Here is a 22,038-nt window from a genome sequence, read left to right as displayed (position 1 = left end):
GTCCAATAGACGGGTGCACATAGGATTATAATGGAAACACTGGAGAATCGACTCCTTTTACTGTTACGGAGATCTTCTCTGTTTTCATGTTTTTGTTTCCGTGAATGCCCGCTACATTGAGAATTACATCTTTCCCCTTGGCTTGTATCTTCTTCTGCAGACTTTTATCTATGAACGACACTGTTGACTAACTGTCCAGAAACGAATACGTCGAGACACGTTTACCATTACTCTGCAAAAAAACTGGCTGGATTTGCAGAAAACTGGTCATTTCATTACTTGTTCGCAAATCTATTCAACTGATATTTACAACTTCAGAAGCTTCTGATTCGTTTGTGGGCTTCGTTGGCTTTTGATGAGAGTGCAACATCCTATTGTGCTTTTGTGTGCATCCATTGATGCCACTCAAATTGACCTTGCAATCTTTGATGGGGAATCCATTTTTCAGACAGCCAAAACAGAGCCTTTGCTTTTTGGCAGCTGCGTACCTGTCCGACACGCTCAAGTTCTTGAAGAGTGGACAGCTCACAATCTTGTGGGTTCCATTAGCTAGCGGACACCGTTCGCTCTTCTTGTTGCTTTCGCTCGTATTAGCCGTAAAATTCGAGCCTTTCGAAAACCTTTTGTCTTTACTTGAATTTCATTGATCGTCTTTTCGTCGATCGGCGCGAAACGATGTCGAAAAGTTTTATGAACGAAAGCAATTCTCGCTAGCCATTTCCCGAACATCACAAGATCTGGCCAATCTTCATCTTTGTCGTCCACATAGAACCACCAAAGCTACCACCAAGTTCGGTGGTAGCTTTTCAATAGCCATGTGCAGCGTTGAGCTTGATCTCAAATCTCCAATCTGTTTGTACTCTTTGAGCACATTGATGAAACTCAATACAATGGTTGAAAAATGGATCAAACTTACTGAGTCGTGCATTTTTACCGGTGCGGCGCGTCGCAAACGTTCCAATTGGGCGTCGATGATTACATGAGGCCTTCCAAATTTGCGCACTAGTATCTCCCATGCGGCCTCATAAAATCGACCAGAGTATCCAATTCCAGACACGACAGCTTTTGCTTTTCCAGTGAGAAGAGTCTTCAGGTGGCTCATCTTTTCCGTGTCTGGAATATGACGCTTGTCAACGGTGGCTATGAACTTACTGGACCACTCGGGCCAATAAAGAGGATTGCCGTCGAAAGAAATCAGCTTCAACTTCGGTAGCTGACTGCTGATTTCTCTCATATAGCGGCCATCTTGTCGAAATCGATCATTTGGTGATCATTCGTATTGCTCACGTTGCTCATAAAGCTCGTAGTCTGGAGATCTTTTTTGGTGACTTTCGAAATCATCATAATCAACGTCTGAACTGTCATAGCGTCTTGAGACATGTTTTCTATCTTTAGACTTGCTTAACTGGTCTGCTTTATTGAACTGACCAGATAACAGTGAGTTTCCCGTTGTCTTCCTTCTGATCAGGGAATTGTCAATAAGAGTTGAGAAATTTGTTGAGCGTCGTTCATCACCTGGACTATAATCCCGAAGCGACAAAAACGAACTTCGCCTATCATGCTTGGAGTATCTCTCAGGGCTTTCGTCCCATTCATAATCGATGGGCCCTCTGACAAAATTCCGTCTTAAGTTTCTATTGGTGGCTTCAGATTCTACGGCTGGAGAGAATATCCCAGCTTCAAAACCTCTCTCTTGTATAACGAACTCCATCTCTCTTTCTTCGGTGAAACTGAGATGACTTTTCTTAAGCTCCTCGAGCTGCTTTCAAAATTCATTCCTTTTCCGCTTGAACTTCTTTTCCTCCACTAAGCAATCAGCTTGGAATTCTGCATTTAGTTTCACTAGAGATTTATCTTGCTCCTTTTGCTTCTTCTTTTTTTCGGTTGCAAGGACGTTTTCATTTCAAGCTGACATTCTTCATTGTAAGGTAGCGTGGCTGAGCTGCTTTGAGCGCCAACAGATAGGTCACTAGCTGGGGCTGACTGCATACTCTGACTCTGGGGCTGAAGTTGTGGGTTTTCGTTACTGGCGTATTGAATTTTAGTATGAAAGTTTATTTCACGACTATCGATAAACCTTTTCCAGTCTGCAAAAACAATTTTATTTTGTCTTAAAGCTTCAAGTTTCGCCTGCCGGTTTAACAGATACTGCCAACTTTTATTCAGTAGATCTGGAATTTCTGTTTCTAAGATGATATTGCACTCTTCTAGAATAAAACGTTGAGTTTAGAAATCGTCAGATAGCTTTTTCGCACTTAGCTGGTGAGTTTTTTCCGCAAAATCGTTCGCCATTTGGTTAAACATTTTTTCAGCAACCATTTGCTGAACAGCTATTCCTAGTTTTGCTGAACAGCTATTCTGTCGGATGGATTCTTTTCTTGCAAACTATCGTCGTAAATAATTTGAGTTCGTGCGTATAGAACTTGATTGAAAGATACACGTTTCTTTTTTCCTTGGGTTGATTTTCTCGAAGATGACTTCAAGATTGACTTGACTGTTTGTGTCTCTGGCACCTTCTTCTTCTTGAAAAAAGACTGCAGCTTGAATTCCATTGTCCGGATCGGTGGACTAAATATAACGGCTGTTCAATCGACGTTGCTGAAGTGAGAGTTATACCGCCCAGTTCGTTTAGTGGTTCCAATTCTGTCCACGGCGACTGCTTCAGACGCTGCTGGGAACTGGACTGTTTCACCGCTAAGACGATGTTTCGGATCGATTTTCTTCGCAAATCGTTGATTCGAAGACTCGATTCGCAAGTACTGTATCTTCTCCATTTGAGATTTGTGAGTTGGTTCACTCGCTCGATTAGTTTAATTCAAAAGACAATCAAAAACAGAAAAATTTTGAACCAAAAATGTGTGCAGTTCAAAACTTTGACACTTTGTCCATTTCAAATGCAATTACTTCAAATTTTAATAATTTACTTTTGACTACTTCAGGTTTCAAATTGAGAAAATAATTTTGGCTCCAAATGAGACCAACTGAACAACAGATATTCATAAAATTTATCTCTAACTATAGCGTAGACGACAATGTTTACATTATAAGTAAACAATAATCAAAATCATGAACAATTCTTTGTGTGACAAATAAACAAGCTCAAAATACATAAAAGGTTGTGTATGACGGGGAGTTACTTATATCTACATATGGCGTGACAATAAAGGCTACTTGGCATTATTAAGCACACTTGACATTAACAAAATTTTGTATAAATTTGAACAAAAGTATAAATTCACTACATTTTATGGTAAAAACTGGACTTTATAAAAATGTCAAACACCGGAATTTTACCATTAATAACTCAAACAGTGAGCAAGGACATTTAAGCACCTAAACGGGTTATTTAATCAACAATAATGTAGATTGAACTAGTTTTAATCTATGGAACTAAATTACATGAACTACCAAAAATTAGGGCCAAAAAAATGGCAAAAAACTGGATAGGGATTTAATCGAGAATACTTGCAATTGACTGGGTTTGTCGAGAAAGGTCAAGCTTGCAGGGAATATTTTTTGTGGGACAACATCTTGACCTTGAATTTGGACCTCGAAAAGTCTAAATATCACAAAATTAGCACCTTTTGAGGAATAAAGGTAATTAAATCTATGATTAAAGACTGAACAGAGGTAAATCTATTTAGGGAAGGAAACTATCTCAAATGCGCTTTCAGATAACAAAATAGAAGTCAACTAAAAAAGAATACATTTTGGGTCAATTAGCACTTTAAAAAAGGACTGTTGAATTATGCAGTCTCAAGGTCACACACGTGTCGGAAAAAGAGCCGATACATTCGGCCACCAATGGCACCATAATATAGCCCACATTCAAACCTGAAAAAAAGCAGTCCATTAGTTGACCTTGGTCAAAGGTCATAGCCTTGTAGAAACGAAATTTATCAAAAATTTAAGATTACTGCACAAAATAAACATTTTGCTCCATAAAAAAAGGAAGTCATTGATGGCTGGCAAGGATCAAATTAGAACATGTAAACTCACAAATTCAGTCTTAAGATGAGAATCATGACAGTTTTAGAAACTTTTCTCATCTCATAACAACAAAGTTTGACCTTTGCTCTTAAGATTGAGTTTTGCTTCGACAGTAGCTAATTATTTCAACTGGCTCCAACAGAGACTGTCTCTGTTTGCTTGGTTGCAGTGAACCTCTGTCAAGCAACACTTTTCTAGATGATTACCACATTACAATTTTTCGTCTGTAGCCTGCTTCGGTCTGAAATAAGTCTTAATGAAACTACATACATGTAAAGGAACCAAGTTCCTTTATATTTTATCCCCCCACACCCTCATTTTCCTCCCCCCACCTACACTTTCGTCCTCCAAAACCCATTCATTTCCTGATTTCCATTCCCCCAACCTATTTCCATTGAAGCTATTTATTTAAGTTGATTTTATTGAAGAAGTCAGAAGTGTTTGACATTCATTTTCAATATTATTTATAGTAAGGGATTTCCCGTTTTTAACCACAACTTGTGTGCCAATGGCGCGAATTATGATGTATTTATAGAGGTTGATTTGCTACCATGGTTGCGACTGTCAGAAATACAAATATTAATGAAAAGTTGTCTTGGTATGCAAGACTTAGGCCGAAGAGCATAAACATTTCTGCGTATCCTAGGGTCAAAAAAGGACCTTTGAAACTTGCTCAACTCAGACTGGGGAATTTTTGATTTTATAGGGGGGAACTTAGACATTTGACACTTAGCACATTTAAACTCTGGTTTGATAACTTCACAAGTTTTAATCAAAGACATCACAATCACAAAAGATCGAACTGATTTTTAATATGGCTCTAGAAGTGAAGACTGATTTGAGAGTTCTCCTGAGAAGGATGCTTGCGTGGGATGCCTAGTCACGACAGATGGGCTAGCCTTACTTGCAGAATTGAAAGTCTTCATTTCGAAAGTTGGATTTTAATAGGCGTCTAGTTATCGTTGGATCAATATAGTATCTTTCCGCATTAGTTCTCAATGGAGTAGGTCCTCCTCTAGGTGAAATTTGAAAGCACCACTAACACACACATTAACTTAGGATTAGTTGCAAGGCCTGGTATGCCCTTGCTACCTTAAGGTTTATAGGAACGTGAAGTTATCCTCCCACCAGTGTCAGTAGACACACACAATAGTCAAAAGTTAGCCACCACAGGTAAGGGTTCTTTCAGTCGCGCTCGAAAAACAAAAAGGCAACGAAATAAACATCACATTTATCTAAGTTTGGAATAATTTCACTGATTAGTGAAAAGGATTAACTCTATACAACTTCTGATTAGCATCACATCTGTATCAAATATCACTGATTAGTGATAACGAAAAGCAAAAATCATAGCAAACAAACATTAGGCAAAAAACATTAGCTAAGCACAGTAAGCAACAGCCTCATTTAAATAATAGGTTTTAACAAAACCAAAGATAAAATAGGGCTGTTACAAGGAAACTTAGTGCAGTAACAGTGCAGTATAAACTTTGTAAAGTAAGAAAAGTCTTCTAAAACAATCAATATGCCAAACAAGTCCAAAGCATCATCAGCAGCAAAGAACAGCCTAGCGCAACAACTTCAGTTGAAAGTGATAGAGTGGAATGCAGTAAAAGACCTCTTCGAAGAACAAAGCAATAGTAACGAAGGTCTAAGCATACTACGTGAAACTTTGGAACTCTTGAGGTCTCAAGAAGAGCAGTTAGACAGAAGTTGCAATGAACTCATGAAGCTACAGCTGACAAGTGAAGAGTTGACAGCACTTGCTAATGAATCTGCCGAAAGAAACATAACCGTGCTGAAATGCAAACAGAGAGCAAAAGCACACAGAACAGATGCAAGTGACACTAAATCCGTGTTCAACACATCAGTAGCGCCTTCCCCTAATCTATTAAGAAAACAGTACCCTTTACACAATAGAGCAATGAAACATCATTTGGCAAGCCGCAACAATCAGGAAAGTAACAACGCTGACTCGTCCGAATCAGAAGACCCTGATAATTCTCAACCCGTTCTGAAAATTGAAGATAGAGGAAGGAACCGGGAATTTCTCACAGGGGCACTGAGAACAGAAGAACGATCGAGAGAACAGAACAATGTTCAGGGACAGAACCGACATGAGGATGAGGACGGCTGAGCTGGGCATTTGCAACAAACATGTTCTTTTCACAACAATAACCAAGCTGCTCCGACAATAAGCCATAGGTACACACCGCAAATTAATCAACTTCCACTGAACAATTTCAGCGGGCCTGATGGACCAAATAACAACGGCCATAACAACAATCTATATAATGGCTTTCCGACCTTCACACCAGACTGGATGCAACACCAAGCACTAATGATACAGAACACATTGAATTTGCCCACGATTTCAATTGACAGTTTCACAGGTGATCCTCTGAATCGGCATCAGTGGTTCAGTTTCTTCAAAGCAACCATTCACAACAACAGTGGCCTCTCAGACGCCCAAAAAATGACATACCTCCAAAACTCTGTAACACATAAAGCAAGGGATTCCATAAGTGGATACTCCTACAATGGGGACTACTACCATGAAGCCATCGTTGAACTGACCAGAAAGTTTGGCAAACCACAGCACATGGTCGCTGCATACCTGGATCAATTGGAGAAGTGGGCGAAACCCAGACTGGACGAACCAAACACTTTCGTGAGCTTTTCATCTTTCTTGAGGAGACTGGTACAAACATTCAGGCTTCACAACTTTGAAGCTGATTTGAAGTCTTCAGCTGTCTTGAGAATGGCCAGAGACAAACTGAACCCTAAGATGATAATCAGATGGAATCAACACACAAGAAGCCAAGGCTTGCTGCAACCTAACCTTACCCACTTTGCTGATTGGATTGACTCCTACGCAGAGGCGTGCTAGGACATCTCCCCACAACGGAACCAGAGAACCAGAGTGAACACTTTTTCTAGAAGGGGGCAACCAGATGTGTCATGTCAACTCTGCTCACAAAACCACAACCTTGGTCGTTGTCCCGAATACTTGGAAAAGTCAGTATATGACCGACAGGGTTGTGTGAGGAGGTTCAATCTGTGCCCTAACTGTCTAAGAGCTCACGAAAAAGGTCTGTGCCAATCGAAAACAAGGTGCCTTGTGGACAGATGCAATGGCTTCCATCACTCAACACTCCATAGGACTGATGCAAGGCATCAGCAACAAAATGCACAACCATGTGGGAACTGGAATCAAAGCTCACAACATAATACCTTCAGAAACCAAACAAACCAAAACCAGTCAAACTATGGACGTAACTTTAATAATGAAAACCCAAGGCAGCAAACGAGTACAAACTACAACCAACAGAATGGAAACATGAACAGACAATGTGGATCTAATAGCAGCACTTCTCACAGGGGCATCTGGAACAAAAATGGTTTTCACCCTCAGCCGATTAACGCGCAGAACAACAACGACAGACAGCAGAGTAGCAATCAGCGCACTGTAGCCCAACAGCAGGCAACTACTCCGCAACAAAACTACACTTGCAGCAACCAACAGGAAACTTCATGGATCAGACCGCAGATACAATTGCAAGCGATACTAGTAACACTTTTCAACAGAGATCTTTGCATTGAAACCTACGCTTTGTTGGACAGTGGCAGTGACAACACTCAAATAACAAAGAAGGTTGCTGATGCACTTCAAGTTCAACAACCGAAAGACATAACCCTACCACTAGCTTCACTTCACGGTGAACACTCAGTTAAAACAGCAGATGTCATGATCGGCATAGGAGCTTTGTGCAGCAGTTGCCCTGTGATCAGAATCCCTGTGTACGCAACAGCAATGGAGGAGTTCCGAATGCCCAGAGTTCAAATTGAATTGTTGAATGAGATCTGCAGAGACCACTCTTACCTCCAGAACATAAGATTTCCAACAATCAGAGACAACCGGACCGGAATTCTGATTGGAGCAGATGCATTCACAGCAACGGTTCCCAGACAATTCAAAACAGGACCCACTGGCACTCCATACGGAGTCAACACTCTGCTTGGCTGGACACTGACAGGGCCCATTCCTCAGAGGTACACGCAGAAGAGGGTCGGACAGTCAAACAGCACAATCATAACACTTTTCAATCATATCAGGAGACGACAAGACGATCCAGATGAAGATCTTCTCCAACTCTTCTGGACAATTGAAGGAGTGAACTTCAATCAGTGTTCTTCGATGGGACAGTCTGCAGATGACAAAGAAGCTCTGTCCATCCTCAATGATACCATAAAACACATTGGTGACAGATACCAGATTGGACTTCCATGGAAGAAAGACATCACACTGCCTAACAACTACTTCATGGCCAAAGTTCAGTGACACGCTCTGCAGCAGAGACTGGAGAGGGACACAAACTTGAGAGACCGATACGAGGAAACAATCAAAAAAGATTTGGATAAAAACTACATCACAACTGCAGACTCCAGTTCCAGACACTCTGTCTGGTACCTTCCCCATCACCCACTGATCAACAAACAGAAACCAGACAAAATCCGCAGAGTCACAAACGCTGCTTCCAAATATAAGGGAATCTCATTCAATGACGCATTGCTGACAGGGCCGGATCTACTCTGCAACCTGCATGGCCTTCTTCTCCGCTTCAGGCAGTACTCAGTGGCAATCACAGCTGACATCGAGGCAATGTTTATGCAAATTGGCATCCAACCACAAGACCAGGACTATCTCCGTTTTTTGTGGACAGAGGGTGGCAGTGAAAAGATCTTCAAATACAATCGACTCATTTTTGGAGCCACATGCTCACCTTCTTGTGCGATCTTTGTTCTGCAGAAGTGTGCAAGTGACCACAAACAAGAACAACCAGAGGCCTACACATCAATCATGCAGCAGTTCTACATGGATGATTTCATGCAGACCTACCCTTCTGAAGAGGAGGCCCGCAGAAGTGCAGATGAGATCAAAACTGTTTTGCATACAGGAGGATTTAATCTGACAAAGTTCCTGAGCAACAGACCAGCCGCATTAGAAAACCTACTGGAAGAACACAAGGCGGAAATGAAAGCCCAAAGAATCCTTGGTCAGACCTGGGACCCCAAAACTGACAAGTTGATGTTTGCAAAACCGAAGCTTCTCTACACAGGACAACAGATGACTCACAGAAAAGTGATTTCAATGGCAGCTTCTCTGTTCGACCCAGTCGGACTGATTTCGCCCTTTGCCATCAGAATTAGATGCATTCTCCAAAGAATCATTAAAGAGGGAAGAAACTGGGATCAACCTGTGTCAGACTGCTACCAGCAAGAAATACAGGAGTGGATGGATGAGCTCGACAGCATGACTTCAATCCAAATTCCTAGATGCTTGATTCCCAACACCAATGGGACCCATCAACTTCACACATTCACTGATGCCTCAATGAGTGCAATTGCTGCCATAGTTTATGTGAGGACAACCAACGCCGATGGATCTTGCACATCACAATATGTGATCAGCAAAACAAAGGTGGCACCAATCAAGCAGTTGAGCATTCCAAAACTGGAATTAGAAGCAGCAACACTTGGAGCAGAGCTGGCTGGGTTCTGTGAGAGCGAGATGACAACAACCATAACCTCAAAACATTTTTGGACAGATAGCACTGCTACACTTGGATGGATACAATCCAAGCAAAGACAGAAGATGTACATTGCCAACAGATTGACCAAAATTCATGAGAATTCCAACCCGGACAATTGGAGACACATCCCTGGAAAGATGAATCCCACTGACCACGGCACACGAGGCCTCACCCCATCAGACATACCAAATCTGTGGCTTCAACCACCAGACTTTCTAAACACACCTCAAGACTCCTGGAATTTTGCAGAGGACAGTGATCCCCACATTTGCGCTACACAAGCGACACATCTTCAGACGCCGGTCATTGAGGTTGAAAAATTTTCAACATGGAGTCGACTACTCAACTCTACTAGAATGCTGTTCCAGGCAAGAAGACGCTTCAAGGCAAAACTCCGAACAAGAAGACAAAACGAATCACCTGGGACCTCCAACACTGACAATTTTGCATCAGATGAGAACGGGGCAAGGAACTACCTCATCAAAATGTCCCAAAACGAGTTGTTCTCGGGAACAATTTCTGCACTGTTGAAGGGAGACAATCTTGAGAAAGGAGACAAGCTGATGCCCTTCACTCCCTTTCTAGATGACAACGGACTCTTGAGGGTAGGAGGAAGACTCAACAAGGCACCTTTAACCTACAGTGCGAAACATCCCCTCGTTCTCCATAGCAGGAGCAGAATTGCAAGGTTGTTGATTGAAAAGGCGCACCATGACTGTGGACATCAGGGCGTGGAACATGTGAAGGCTGACCTGCAACAGACCTTCCTGATGATTGGATTGAGAAAAGTGCTGCGAAGTCTGGGGAAATACTGTTTCATTTGCAGACGATGGAGGGCAGACAATGTGAGACCGAAGATGGCCGATCTTCCTGAATTCAGATTTCCAGATGTAAACAAACAGTACCCCTTCGTCAAAACAGGAATGGACATGTTTGGACCTTTCTACATTGAGGACAAGAGAGAGGGCACCCAAATGCACTACGTCTGCTTGTTCACATGCCTGGTCACCAGAGCTGTTCACCTAGAGGTGTGCAATGACCTCTCAACCGATTGTCTTCTCATGACCATTCGCAGATTTGTCTCACGACGTGGATACCCTGACCTCATTGTGAGTGACAATGGCAAAACTTCATTGGAGCCAACCAAGCAATGAAGTTGAAGTTCCAGAGAACCTACAAGCCAGACAACGAGTACATCAGACTGCAATTGGCTCAACAGAACATTCAGTGGACTTTCAATCCTCCATTGGCACCACACTTCAGAGGAGTCTGGGAGAGGCTGATACAGACCGCGAAGAGGAGTCTACTAATAGTGCTGGGCAGTCGGAAACTAAAACTCTCAGTTTTGCAGACAGTTGTGGCACAGGCCGAGGCAATTTTGAACTCCAGGCCATTAACTGATGTGGGCTGCAGCATCTCAGATGAGGGACCCCTTACTCCCAATCACTTCCTCCTTCGCAGACCTCACATGTGTTTGAAACCTCTTGTGAACAGCAACCAGCGGTTTTCCACTAAGGACTTCAAGTTGACGCAGACAATACTTGATCACTACTGGAATAGGTTGCTGAAGGAATATGTTCCTGAGCTCAACAAAAGAGTAAAGTGGAAAAAATCAAATGAGGAGCTGGATGAAGGTGACGTTGTGTGGGTGCTCAAGAACTTTACACCCAGAGGCATCTGGCCTCTCGGGAGGGTTGTGAAAGCACACAGAGGTTCAGACGGAATAGCCAGGAGCTTCGACATCCAGAGGTCTACAGGAATGGTACAGAGACCAGCAGTAACCCTAAGCCGTGTATTCCCGCAATTGTCAAGTGCGCCGGAGGGTCAATGAAACAAGTTCATTGAAACAGACAGACACACACACAAACACGCACAAAGAAACTCAATATCAGAAAGAAAACTTTTGTGCTTTATTTTTTTTGTTTACATTTTCATTTTAAATGTTGCCTTTTGTTACCGGGAGTGTAAAGGAACCAAGTTCCTTTATATTTTATCCCCCCACACCCTCATTTTCCTCCCCCCACCTACACTTTCGTCCTCCAAAACCCATTCATTTCCTGATTTCCATTCCCCCAACCTATTTCCATTGAAGCTATTTATTTAAGTTGATTTTATTGAAGAAGTCAGAAGTGTTTGACATTCATTTTCAATATTATTTATAGTAAGTGATTTCCCGTTTTTAACCACAACTTGTGTGCCAATGGCGCGAATTATGATGTATTTATAGAGGTTGATTTGCTACCATGGTTGCGACTGTCAGAAATACAAATATTAATGAAAAGTTGTCTTGGTATGCAAGACTTAGGCCGAAGAGCATAAACAATACATCTTCTTAATAAATTTAAGAGTTCCTCTGATGTGCAGGGGAATCCAAACAAGACAAAATATTGAACAGGTTTTCCACTGAAAAAATTGGTAGAAATGGTTATCCAGAGCGGAACTAGAAAATGAAAGCAACTAATGAACAGACGATCAAGAAGAGTTATGAGGATAAATCATTTCAACATAGAAATCGTGACTTTTATAACTCCGATTCGATTTTGAACAGATTGACATTTATATCTTCGGTTAAACGTGTTTATGTAACTTTTTAATTCTTTGACTGCTGCGTTTCCACATTCAGTGTGTAGGAGACAAAATATATTGCCGAAAAAATCAAAGAATTACTAACTAATCTAAGAAATGTTGGCGAAAAACTGTAATTAATATTGGCAAATATTGTCCCAACGTCTAAGAGATCTTAGCACGGCGAACAAAAAATTCGGCTATTTTGCCAAGCTAATAAATCAAAAATCAAGAGAAAAATACTAATATGGCACAAAATGTGCAAATTATTGAATATTGATGCAAACTAGGAAAATAAAAAATCCTAGAAAATATGTATCTCTCACATTTTTACCTCCCAAACTTAGTGGGTAAACTTTCTTAAAATCCATCAGGTGCGCAAAACTGATGTAACATGCAGCGTCGCGTGCTCTAGCCGCATTGCAAAAAGAGTTAGGGACTTAAACAAAATAGCGATATCAAATACGACGTTTTTGTTATTTAACAGAATCACAGGAAGTAATTTGAACAAAAAAGTCACAATCATTGTTTAACTTGTTGCGTCTTAACAATGAGAGCAGTGGATCTTGCGCGTTCAAAAGGGATTCTATGTTACTAAAACTCGCCTTTAATGCAAAAAATGTGTGAACGGTCAATAATTGTGTGAGAAATTGAAATATAGCTACACATGGTTAACAGAGAGTGTGCTTTGGAACTTTGACCAGAAGATCCGCTATTTTTTGGATTCCGGATCGGAACAATTTTTTCTTGCTTCTATTTCAATTGCTCCTAATATATCGTCTTTTATATAAGAATAAAAACTGTTAACTGGTTGAATTCACAAATAGTTGATGTCCCAACGTCTATGAGATCGTAGCACAGCGAACAAAAAATAGTCTATTTTGCCAAGATAATAAAACAAAAATCAAGAGAAAAATGCTAACTAATATGGCACAAAATATGCAAATTATTGAATATTGATGCAAACTAGGAAAATAAAAAATCCTAGAAAAAATGTATTTCTCACATTTTTACCTCCCAAACTTAGTGGGTAATTTTTCTTGAAATCCTCAACGTGTACAGAACTGTGATGTAACTTGCAACGTCGCGTGCTCTAGCCGCATTGCAAAAAGAATTAGGGGCTTAAACAGAATAGCGATATCAAATAAGACGTTTTTGTTATTTAACAGAATCACAAAAAATCACAATCATTGTTTAACTTGTCGCGTCTTAACAAGAACTCGACAAAAGTTGTCTCCTCATCAATGACAGCAGTGGATCTTGTGCACTCAAAAGGGATTCTATGGTACTAAGACTCGCCTTTAATGCAAAAAATGTTTGAACGGTCAATAATTGTGTGAGAAATTGAAATTTAGCTACACATGGTTAACAAAGAGTGTGCTTTGGAACTTTGACCAAAACATCCGCCATTTTTTGGATTCCGGATTGAAACAATTTTTTCTTGCTTCTATTTCAATTGCTCCTAATATATCGTCTTTTATATAAGAATAAACACTGTTAACTGTTTGAATTCACAAATAGTTGATATCCCAACGTCGATGAGATCGTAGCACGGCGAATAAAAAATTCGTCTATTTTGCCAAGCTAATAAATCAAAAATCAAGAGAAAAATGCTAATATGGCACAAAATATGCAAATTATTGAACATTGATGAAAACTAGGAAAAAGAAAAATCCTAAAAAATATGTATCTCTCACATTTTTACCTCCCAAACTTAATGGGTAAACTTTCTTAAAATCCATCAGGTGCACAAAACTGATGGAACCTGCAACGTTGCGTGCTCTAGCCGCATTGCAAAAAGAATTAGGGGCTTAAACAAAATTGCAATATCAAATAAGACGTTTTTTTTGTTTAACAGAATCACACAAAAAAAAAATTGAACAAAAAAATCACAATCATTGTTTAACTTGTCGTGTCTTAACATGAACTTGACAAAAAATGTCTCACCATCAATGAGAGCAGTGGATCTTGCGCGTCCAAAAGGGATTCTTTGGTACTAAAACTCGTCTTTATGGCAAAAAATTTATGAACTGTCAATAATTGTTTGAGAAATTGAAGGATAGCTACACAAGGTTAACAGAGAGTGTCCTTCGGAACTTTGACCAGAACAGCCACTGTTTTTTGAATTCCACTATTTCGGGGGGGGGGGGGGTAATTCCTCAAAAGTCCTCTCATTGCTGCCCAACTCTTACATCATTTTATCTCCTCTGAACAAACTACCCACAAACTCTTACATCAATTTACCCCTCATAGACAAATCCCCCCACTTTTACAACAAAATGGGAGGATTTTTGGGAGGACATTCGACCCGGTGATGGCAACTTTCAATCGCTTGTGGTTGACTGGGGCTTCAAAAGCTTTCGTCGAAGAAACTGCGCTTAACATTTTTTGAGCAACTCTAAATTGTTTTTTTTTGTAATTATGATTGCCTTTATTAGTATTTTTTATCCTGTAGTAAAATTTTTTTTGCTCATAATTCAATTGTTCCTAATATATCGCATTTAATATAAGAACAAAAACTGTTAACTGTTCGAATTCACAAATAGTTGATGTCAACAGAAGAGAGTTTTTGTCAAGTCAAAATGATTTTACAGGTGCTCAAGTAAGCGGTTTCTATTTGACGTAATTGCCGTTAAAATTAAATCGAATGTTTGCTCAGCGCCTCATGGATTTTTTCTGGATCATCGAGGAAAACTTTTGCATGAATTTAAGCTCCAGTCAAGTTAGATACAGAGGAGGCACTGAATTGCAGTCGAATGTCTCAGTGGCTACAAGGAAGCTACTTACACTTCTTTGACTGCACTTCTTTGACTGGCTACTATTTTTTTGGACATCATTTTTTTTTCTCTTAACGAATTACCCCCACTCTTTCACCCGTTATCCCCTTCCTTCATGGCAGCTCAACTCGTACCTCATTTTACCCCCTCTGAACAAACTACCTCCTCATTCTTACACCTTTTTACCCCCCTTGGCAGCTCAACTCTTAATTCATTTTCACCCTCTGAAAAACACCCCCTCACTCTTACACCTTTTTATCTCCCGGCAGCTCAACTTTGAATTCGTTTTAGCCTCACCCCCCTCCCTGATAAACTTACCCCCTCACTCTTACACCATTTTATCCCCTTTGGCAGCTCAACTCTTACCTCCCTTTACCCACTTTGAACAAATACCCCCTTACAACTCTTACACCACTTTACCTTTTTCCTCCCATTTGCGCCCATTGCAGCCCACTCTTACTTAGCAGTTTTAGTAAGGGGAAGTAAGTCCTCAAAAATCCTTCCATTGCAGCCCACTCTCACATGGCAATTTTAATCAAGGGAGGTAACTCCTCAAAAGTCCTTACATTGCAACCCAAGGTAGCCCAATCTTAAATGGCAATTATATTCAGGGGTGTTATTCCTCAAGAGTCCTCCATTGAAGCCCATTGCAGCCCACTCTTACATGGCAATTTTAGTCAGGGGGTAATTCCTCAAAAATCCTCACATTGCAGCCCACTCTTACATGGCAATTTTAGTCAGGGGGTACTTCCGCAAAAATCCTCCCATTGCAGCTCATTGCAGCCCACTCTTACAATTTTAGTCGGGGGGGGGAGGGAGGGGGGTAATTCCTCAAAAGTCCTCCCATTGCAGCCCAACTCTTACATCATTTTGTCCCCTCTGAACAAACTACCCCCGCACTCTTACAGCAATTTACCCCTCATAGACAAATCTCCCACTCTTACAACAAAATGGGAGGATCTTTGGGAGGATATTCGACCCCGATGGTGACAACTGGTCGGTTTTAATCGCTTGTGGTTGACTGGGGCTTCAAAACTATTCGTCGAAGAAATTGCGCGTCGCATTTTTTGAGCAGCTCTAAATTGTTTTTTTTTTGTAATTATGATTGCCTTTATTAGTCTTTTCATCCTGTAATAAAAACTTTTTGCTCATATTTCAATTGCTCCTATATATCGCATTTTATATAAGAATAAAAACTGTTAACTGTTTGAATTCACAAATAGTTGATGTCAACAGAAGAGAGTTTTTGTCAATTCAAATTGATTTTACAGGTGCTCAAGTTAGCTGTTTCTATTTGACGTAATTGCTGTTAAAAATAAATTGAATGTTTGCTCAGCGCTTCATGGCTCTTTTCTGGATCATCGAGAAAAAATTTTGCTTGAATTTAAGCTCCAGTCAAATTAGATACAGAGGAGGCACTGAATTGCAGTCGAATGTCTCAGTGGCTATAAGGAAGCTACTTGCACTTCTTTGACTGCCTTGCTGGCCACTATTTTTTGCACATCATTTTACTTCCTCTTAACAAATTACCCCTCCCCTTTACACCCGTTACTCCCCTCCCTTCATGGCAGCTCAACTCTTACCTCAATTTACCCCCTCTGAAAAATACCCCCTCATTCTTACACCATTTTACCCCCTGGCAGCTCAACTTTGAACTGGTTTTACCCCCCATCCCCCCTTGCACAATTTACCCCCTCCCTATTACACCGTTTTATCCCCTTTGGCAGCTTAACTCTTACCTCCTTTTACCCCCTCTGAACAAATACCCCCATACTAATCTTGTGTCAGGGGGTATTTCCTCAAAAGTCCTCCCATTGCAGCCCAATACAGCCCAGTCTTACATGGCAATTTTAGTCAGGGAGGTACTTCATCGAAAGTCCTCCCATTGCAGCTCATTGCAGCCCACTCTTACAATTTTAGTCGGGGGGGGGAGGGAGGGAGGTAATTCCTCAAAAGTCCCCCCGTTGCAGCCCAACTCTTACATCATTTTACCCCCTCTGAACAAACTACCCCCACACTCTTACATCAATGTACCCCTCATAGACAAATCCCCCCTCACTCTTACAACAAAATGGGAGGATTTTTGGGAGGAAATTCGACCCGGATGGTGACAACTGCCGGTTTTAATCTCTTGTGGTTGACTGGGGCTTCAAAAGTATTCGTCGAAGATATTGAGCGTCACATTTTTTGAGCATCTCTAAATTGTTTTATTGTAAAGGCAATTATGATTGCCTTTATTAGTCTTTTTCATCCTGTAATAAAAAATCCCATCCACGGAAGCGACGTTGCTTTTCTCGGCGAATAATCATTGAACAAAATATTATGGTCGATTGAAAGTAAAAGAAATGAAAATTTTCGATGAATCTATACCGTAGGAAAACTGAGACGAGAGAAAAATTTCCTGTCAGAAATAGGCTATGTGTTTCAATTCACAAAATTTCACAGTTGTGAAACTTTTTGCTCAATTTTCAATTGCTTTAAGTGGCATTGCTCACCCAGCGACTTAATGATTGTAGATTTAGCAAAATAAATAGATATTTTTATGGTATCTGCAGTTCTCTGAATGGAATTTTAATTGCGTCATACTTGGTTTGCCGGCCATTCAAAAATTGTTATAATAGAACAAAGTCATATATGACTTCAGTATTCAGAAAAGATAATATTTGTTTTGTATAATTTCATCACTATTATAAAAAGTTCATGCAATTTATTACGGGTTACTTGAACAATCTCAATTGTGACGCTCATTTCACCTGATTTAATCTAGATATAAAATTCAGTGCTAATTAGCAACAAAATGATATTGCCTATTGCGCGTAATTATAGAAGGTTTTTTTGAATAGTGTCTTTCTGGTAATTCTATGAGTATCACAGATTGGAAACACGAGTACGCTTGAAAAAGTTTTCAGTGGCTTCAAGTCATTTTTTGGAATTTAACTTTTTTGTGTTAGTCCTGCAAAGCCATAAATGAATGAATATATGTTTCCCCTGTAGGTATGCATCAGTCATAAATGTTTTCCAGTATCCATAATAGTTTTTATCATTGTCTTACTCTCATATTATTGTATTTATCGTACATGAATCACATATGAAGTCCCCATAGTCATGCAGAATGAGTAACGATTCACTAGCTATCATACAGGGCTTGTACATAACCCGGGCCGCGGAATTATGCCAAAATTATGTAAGATAAGCGCCAACTAGCGTTGACGAGTCAGAAAATTCATCGCATTTTTACATAAATTTGCGGTGAATGCGTTGAGTTGTGCGTTTCTAAGCGTACATCATACATAATTTTGCCCTTATAAGCGTAGATCTTACATAATTTTACGTAGATCTTGCAAAAAATCAACGCTTACAGCGCTGTTTGTTAGATTCGAACAACTGACTTCCTACTTGTTTTTCGCCTTTTCTACCAATGTGCCACCGTATCATTCTTTATAAGATATGTGAAATCAACGCTGAATTTAATGCAATATAATGTAAGATCAACGCCGAAATCAACGCAAATTTATGTAAGTTCTACGCTATATTCAACCCAAATTCATGTAAGATCGGCGCTAAATTCGACGCATAATTATGTAAAATCTACGTTCAAAAACGCAAAACTATGTAATATCTAGTCTCAAGCGTACCCAGGTTGAGGTGCCACCCGGAAGTTACCCCTGATCAGACCGTGCCAGACGAAATTTACCTCTGGTCAGACCCTCCCAGACCAAAGTATCCTCTGATCAGACTAAATTGCACTCGAAACACCATGTGCGCTCTAAGTGCGCTCGAAACTGTCTCTGATCAGACCTTCCCAGACGGAAAGGAGCTCTCTGATCAGACCATAATCAGAACATTGTCCAGACGATTGTGCGCTCAAAATCATTTCTGATCAGACTATTGTGCGCTCAAAAGTTACTCCTGATGAGACTATTGTGCTCTCTAAATCACCTCACCGCACGAATTTGGTTATAATATACTCATTTCATACAAAATGATGTTTGCATTATTATATTCATCTAGAGAAAAGACCATTATAAAAGTATTATTCCTAAAGAAAAGATAACCCAACTGCTGAGTAAAAAAATATTTAGTATACATTAGTTCATGTTTCCAACTCAATGGATAAATTTAGACAGCTTTCCATATAAAACATCGTATTCTACAGTTAAACAAAATGTTTTTGTAAGTGGACTGACATGTTCAATCAGTTGGAACCCTGGTATTTCTGATTAAAGACGTTAGACTCTAGATCTGTCATTGATCAGAATGCTGCTTTTTGTTGCCTCTTGACAGAGCCGAAATCTCTCTGTAAAAAAAAAACAAAAAAAAAACAAAAATTCCGCTCGAAATGGTCTCTGATCAGACTAATGTGCGCTTGAATCCGCCTCTGATCAGACCTTTCCCATCCTGAAGTGACTTCTGATCATACCATCACCAGACCAAAGTGACCTCTGATCATACCATCCCCAGACCGAAGTGACCTCTGATCATACCATCCCCAGACCGAAGTGACCTCTGATCATACCGTCCCCAGACCGAAGTGACCTCTGATCATACTATTGTGCGCTGGAACCAAATCCCAGACCCTGTAATTTTGGTCTGGGAATACACCGTGTGCGTTGGACTTGGTCTGATCAGAGGTCACTTCCGGATGGCACCTCAACCTGGGTAGATCGCATATTAATTCAACGCATTAACCTCCAGTCTTACATAACTTTTTTTGTTTTTAGCGCTGATACCTCGGCCCGGGAATGAAATAGGGTATAATGTGTTTGACATTTTTTATATTATCTGCATGACTAATAACAATCGCAAAACCATTTGACTCATTATTATCAAGGTTTAGGTTTATTATTTAGGTCCCAGGCCGAAAGGACCTTTCATTAGACTGACCAGGGAAATGGCCTTTGATCAGACAAGTTCCAGATTGTTGTCCACACATTCGTGAGTTAAAAAATGCTTTCGTTTTATATGATTCGAGTGCACAATATTGATGCGCACAGGTGCGCTCGAAGATGGTCTTGCGAGAAGTAGCTTCAATCTGCGACTTCAACCTGGGTTTTAATAAAATATTGAAACAAAATTCAAGTGTACACAACTGCAGGACTTTCTCATGTTCACATTCAACGAGCGTTTTCTTCTGGAGAAAACTAACACCAATGAACCAATATAAAAACTGTGTCAAAAACGGCTGCCTACACTAAATTAAGATAATTATAACAGATCAAAAATTGCCAGAAATGCTTGCAAAGAGAAAATTACAAAGGCATTGAAAATACGCTTGAATGCTTGCGACCGACGATATTTTCAATTCAGTTTAAATGTGCTTCGTGTCTATCGAATATTGCTAAAACTGGTTCTAAATAAACTTGAAAATAATTTCGAAAATATTCTAATTCATTTTAAGATTATTTTACTAAGAGTATAAGTGTTCAGTATACGTCAATGGTTTAATCAATTTAGTTGGTCTAAATTTTAATCATGCGTTCCTGATAAACCAATCAGCGATCGCAATTAAGACATCGCCCGGAATTGTTCATTTTAGCCCAAGCTGGGGGGCTGAGGTTGATTCATCTCACAATAGCATCGGCATCGCTGTCGTCTGCACTTTCCTGTAATCGTGCAATCTTCGTCGCGCTTCTTGATAAAGTCAGGAATGAACTTATCATTTTCGCAGATTTGTTCACAGTACTCTTGAGAGCCACATCTCATCTTTTCCAACCGCATTCGTTGGATTTCGCGACTGAGGTCTGGGTTCTCGTGTCGGCCGTACCTGCCCGGATCACGCCAGGAGTCACCGTAAAGGCGGTTCATCCAATCACTTCCATAGGACAGTCCAATAGCAACCGTCAAAATTAGCACAGCAGGAGCAAATCGACTCATTTTTCGAAATATTCTGACGTTGCTGAACAAAGAATAAAGCAGCAAAAGTTGTGAACAAATCGGCAAACCTTGTTTAATTCAAAAACCTTCAAAATTACCAAAGTTAGATTTGGTAAGTTTTCAAAATCCGCAACACTTTCTACAGTACAACAGAACCCTTCAGCACAACAACAAATGTTGATATGAGGTGTTTATTGTTTACAGGTAAATATCAAACACCGGAAGGCTAAATGTTGTCAGTTCATATTGATTTGTTGCCATGCTGCAATGGTAGTGATGAGTAAACTCTAAATAATTTTCATTCGACCATGGAATCAATTAATGAACTCGTAAAACACAAACTACACATTTCGAAAAAAAATCACCAAAAATGAATACAATAAGAAAAAATGCATGCGATGGAGGAGGGAGTCATTGATTGCGAAAAAGAAATTATTTGAGAACTTAAATCAAAATTAAATTAAATGCTAAAAATTACGGTTGGGTAGAATGCGAATTACATTTTCACTTCTCAATACAGTAAAAGATTTTTAAATGTTGATAACGCGCCCCAACCAAATCTTTTTTGCTCAGGTATCCTGATAAAAAACCGTTTATATTGTCGAACGTTGCTGAAAACAACTAAAAAAATTTCCTTAAACAACCCTATTGTAGCAGACGAAATATTGAATGTACAATTTTAACCAATCAGAGACTGAGAAGACTCTATTCTTTTTATATAGCGCTTGCACGCCAGAAATTATTCAGTTTAGTAGATAGCTGCACTAATTGTATATATCTCCCAACTTGACTCCGGTGTTTTTTATTCAAAATTTGACTGAGTCGGTTAGTCTGAGAGAACTAGCTAAGTCTATGTCGCGCGCCGAAAGAAGTAATCTGAAATTTTATACTTTAAAGCTGCTAAAAAGCCCAATTAAGTTCTGCCTTTACTGGTGCGACCAGTGAGTTAACAAACCCTTTTATACATTTAATTTCATTAACAGGAGTTACAATCCTATGCAACCTTTCTAGGAAACGAGAAAATTACTCTAAAACTAAGTTCACAATGAGCCAAAATCATAGCCAAACTCCGATCAAAACGGATACCTATTCCAAAAACAGACAATTGTCTACTTTAAGGCAAGAAAAAGAACACTTGACAGAAGAATTATAACCTTTCGAAATAACACAATTCCACTGTATAGACCTAATAATTATAATTTTAAATACCACTTTACAACTAAAAACTCCCTATTTTA

The 22,038-nt window shown here is 39.9% G+C and overlaps 4 protein-coding genes across 4 annotated transcripts; 3 read left to right on the top strand and 1 right to left on the bottom strand.

Moving 5' to 3' along the window:
• Positions 1–748: 748 nt before the first annotated feature.
• On the bottom strand, positions 749–1,234 carry LOC142345040 (uncharacterized). The gene has a single exon (XM_075397122.1). The coding sequence runs from the start codon at positions 1,232–1,234 to the stop codon at positions 749–751; it is 486 nt and encodes a 161-aa protein (XP_075253237.1).
• A 5,097-nt stretch (positions 1,235–6,331) lies between these two features.
• LOC142345039 (uncharacterized) lies at positions 6,332–6,880 on the top strand. The gene has a single exon (XM_075397121.1). It carries the CDS (start codon positions 6,332–6,334, stop codon positions 6,878–6,880), a length of 549 nt encoding a protein of 182 aa, XP_075253236.1.
• A 1,773-nt stretch (positions 6,881–8,653) lies between these two features.
• LOC142345036 (uncharacterized) lies at positions 8,654–10,738 on the top strand. The gene has a single exon (XM_075397120.1). It carries the CDS (start codon positions 8,654–8,656, stop codon positions 10,736–10,738), a length of 2,085 nt encoding a protein of 694 aa, XP_075253235.1.
• On the top strand, positions 10,735–11,415 carry LOC142345035 (uncharacterized). The gene has a single exon (XM_075397119.1). It carries the CDS (start codon positions 10,735–10,737, stop codon positions 11,413–11,415), a length of 681 nt encoding a protein of 226 aa, XP_075253234.1.
• The last annotated feature ends 10,623 nt before the right edge of the window (positions 11,416–22,038 follow it).

Source organism: Convolutriloba macropyga, chromosome 8 (assembly GCF_964194025.1).
Source record: "Convolutriloba macropyga chromosome 8, txConMacr16.3, whole genome shotgun sequence".
NCBI lineage: Eukaryota > Metazoa > Xenacoelomorpha > Acoela > Convolutidae > Convolutriloba > Convolutriloba macropyga.
This window is presented reverse-complemented; position numbering and strand designations above follow the sequence as displayed.

Bases quoted from the DNA above. Each gene is read 5' to 3' on its own strand.
- LOC142345040 (XM_075397122.1), bottom strand. From the start codon at position 1,234: ATGAGAGAAATCAGCAGTCAGCTACCGAAGTTGAAGCTGATTTCTTTC.
- LOC142345039 (XM_075397121.1), top strand. From the start codon at position 6,332: ATGATACAGAACACATTGAATTTGCCCACGATTTCAATTGACAGTTTC.
- LOC142345036 (XM_075397120.1), top strand. From the start codon at position 8,654: ATGTTTATGCAAATTGGCATCCAACCACAAGACCAGGACTATCTCCGT.
- LOC142345035 (XM_075397119.1), top strand. From the start codon at position 10,735: ATGAAGTTGAAGTTCCAGAGAACCTACAAGCCAGACAACGAGTACATC.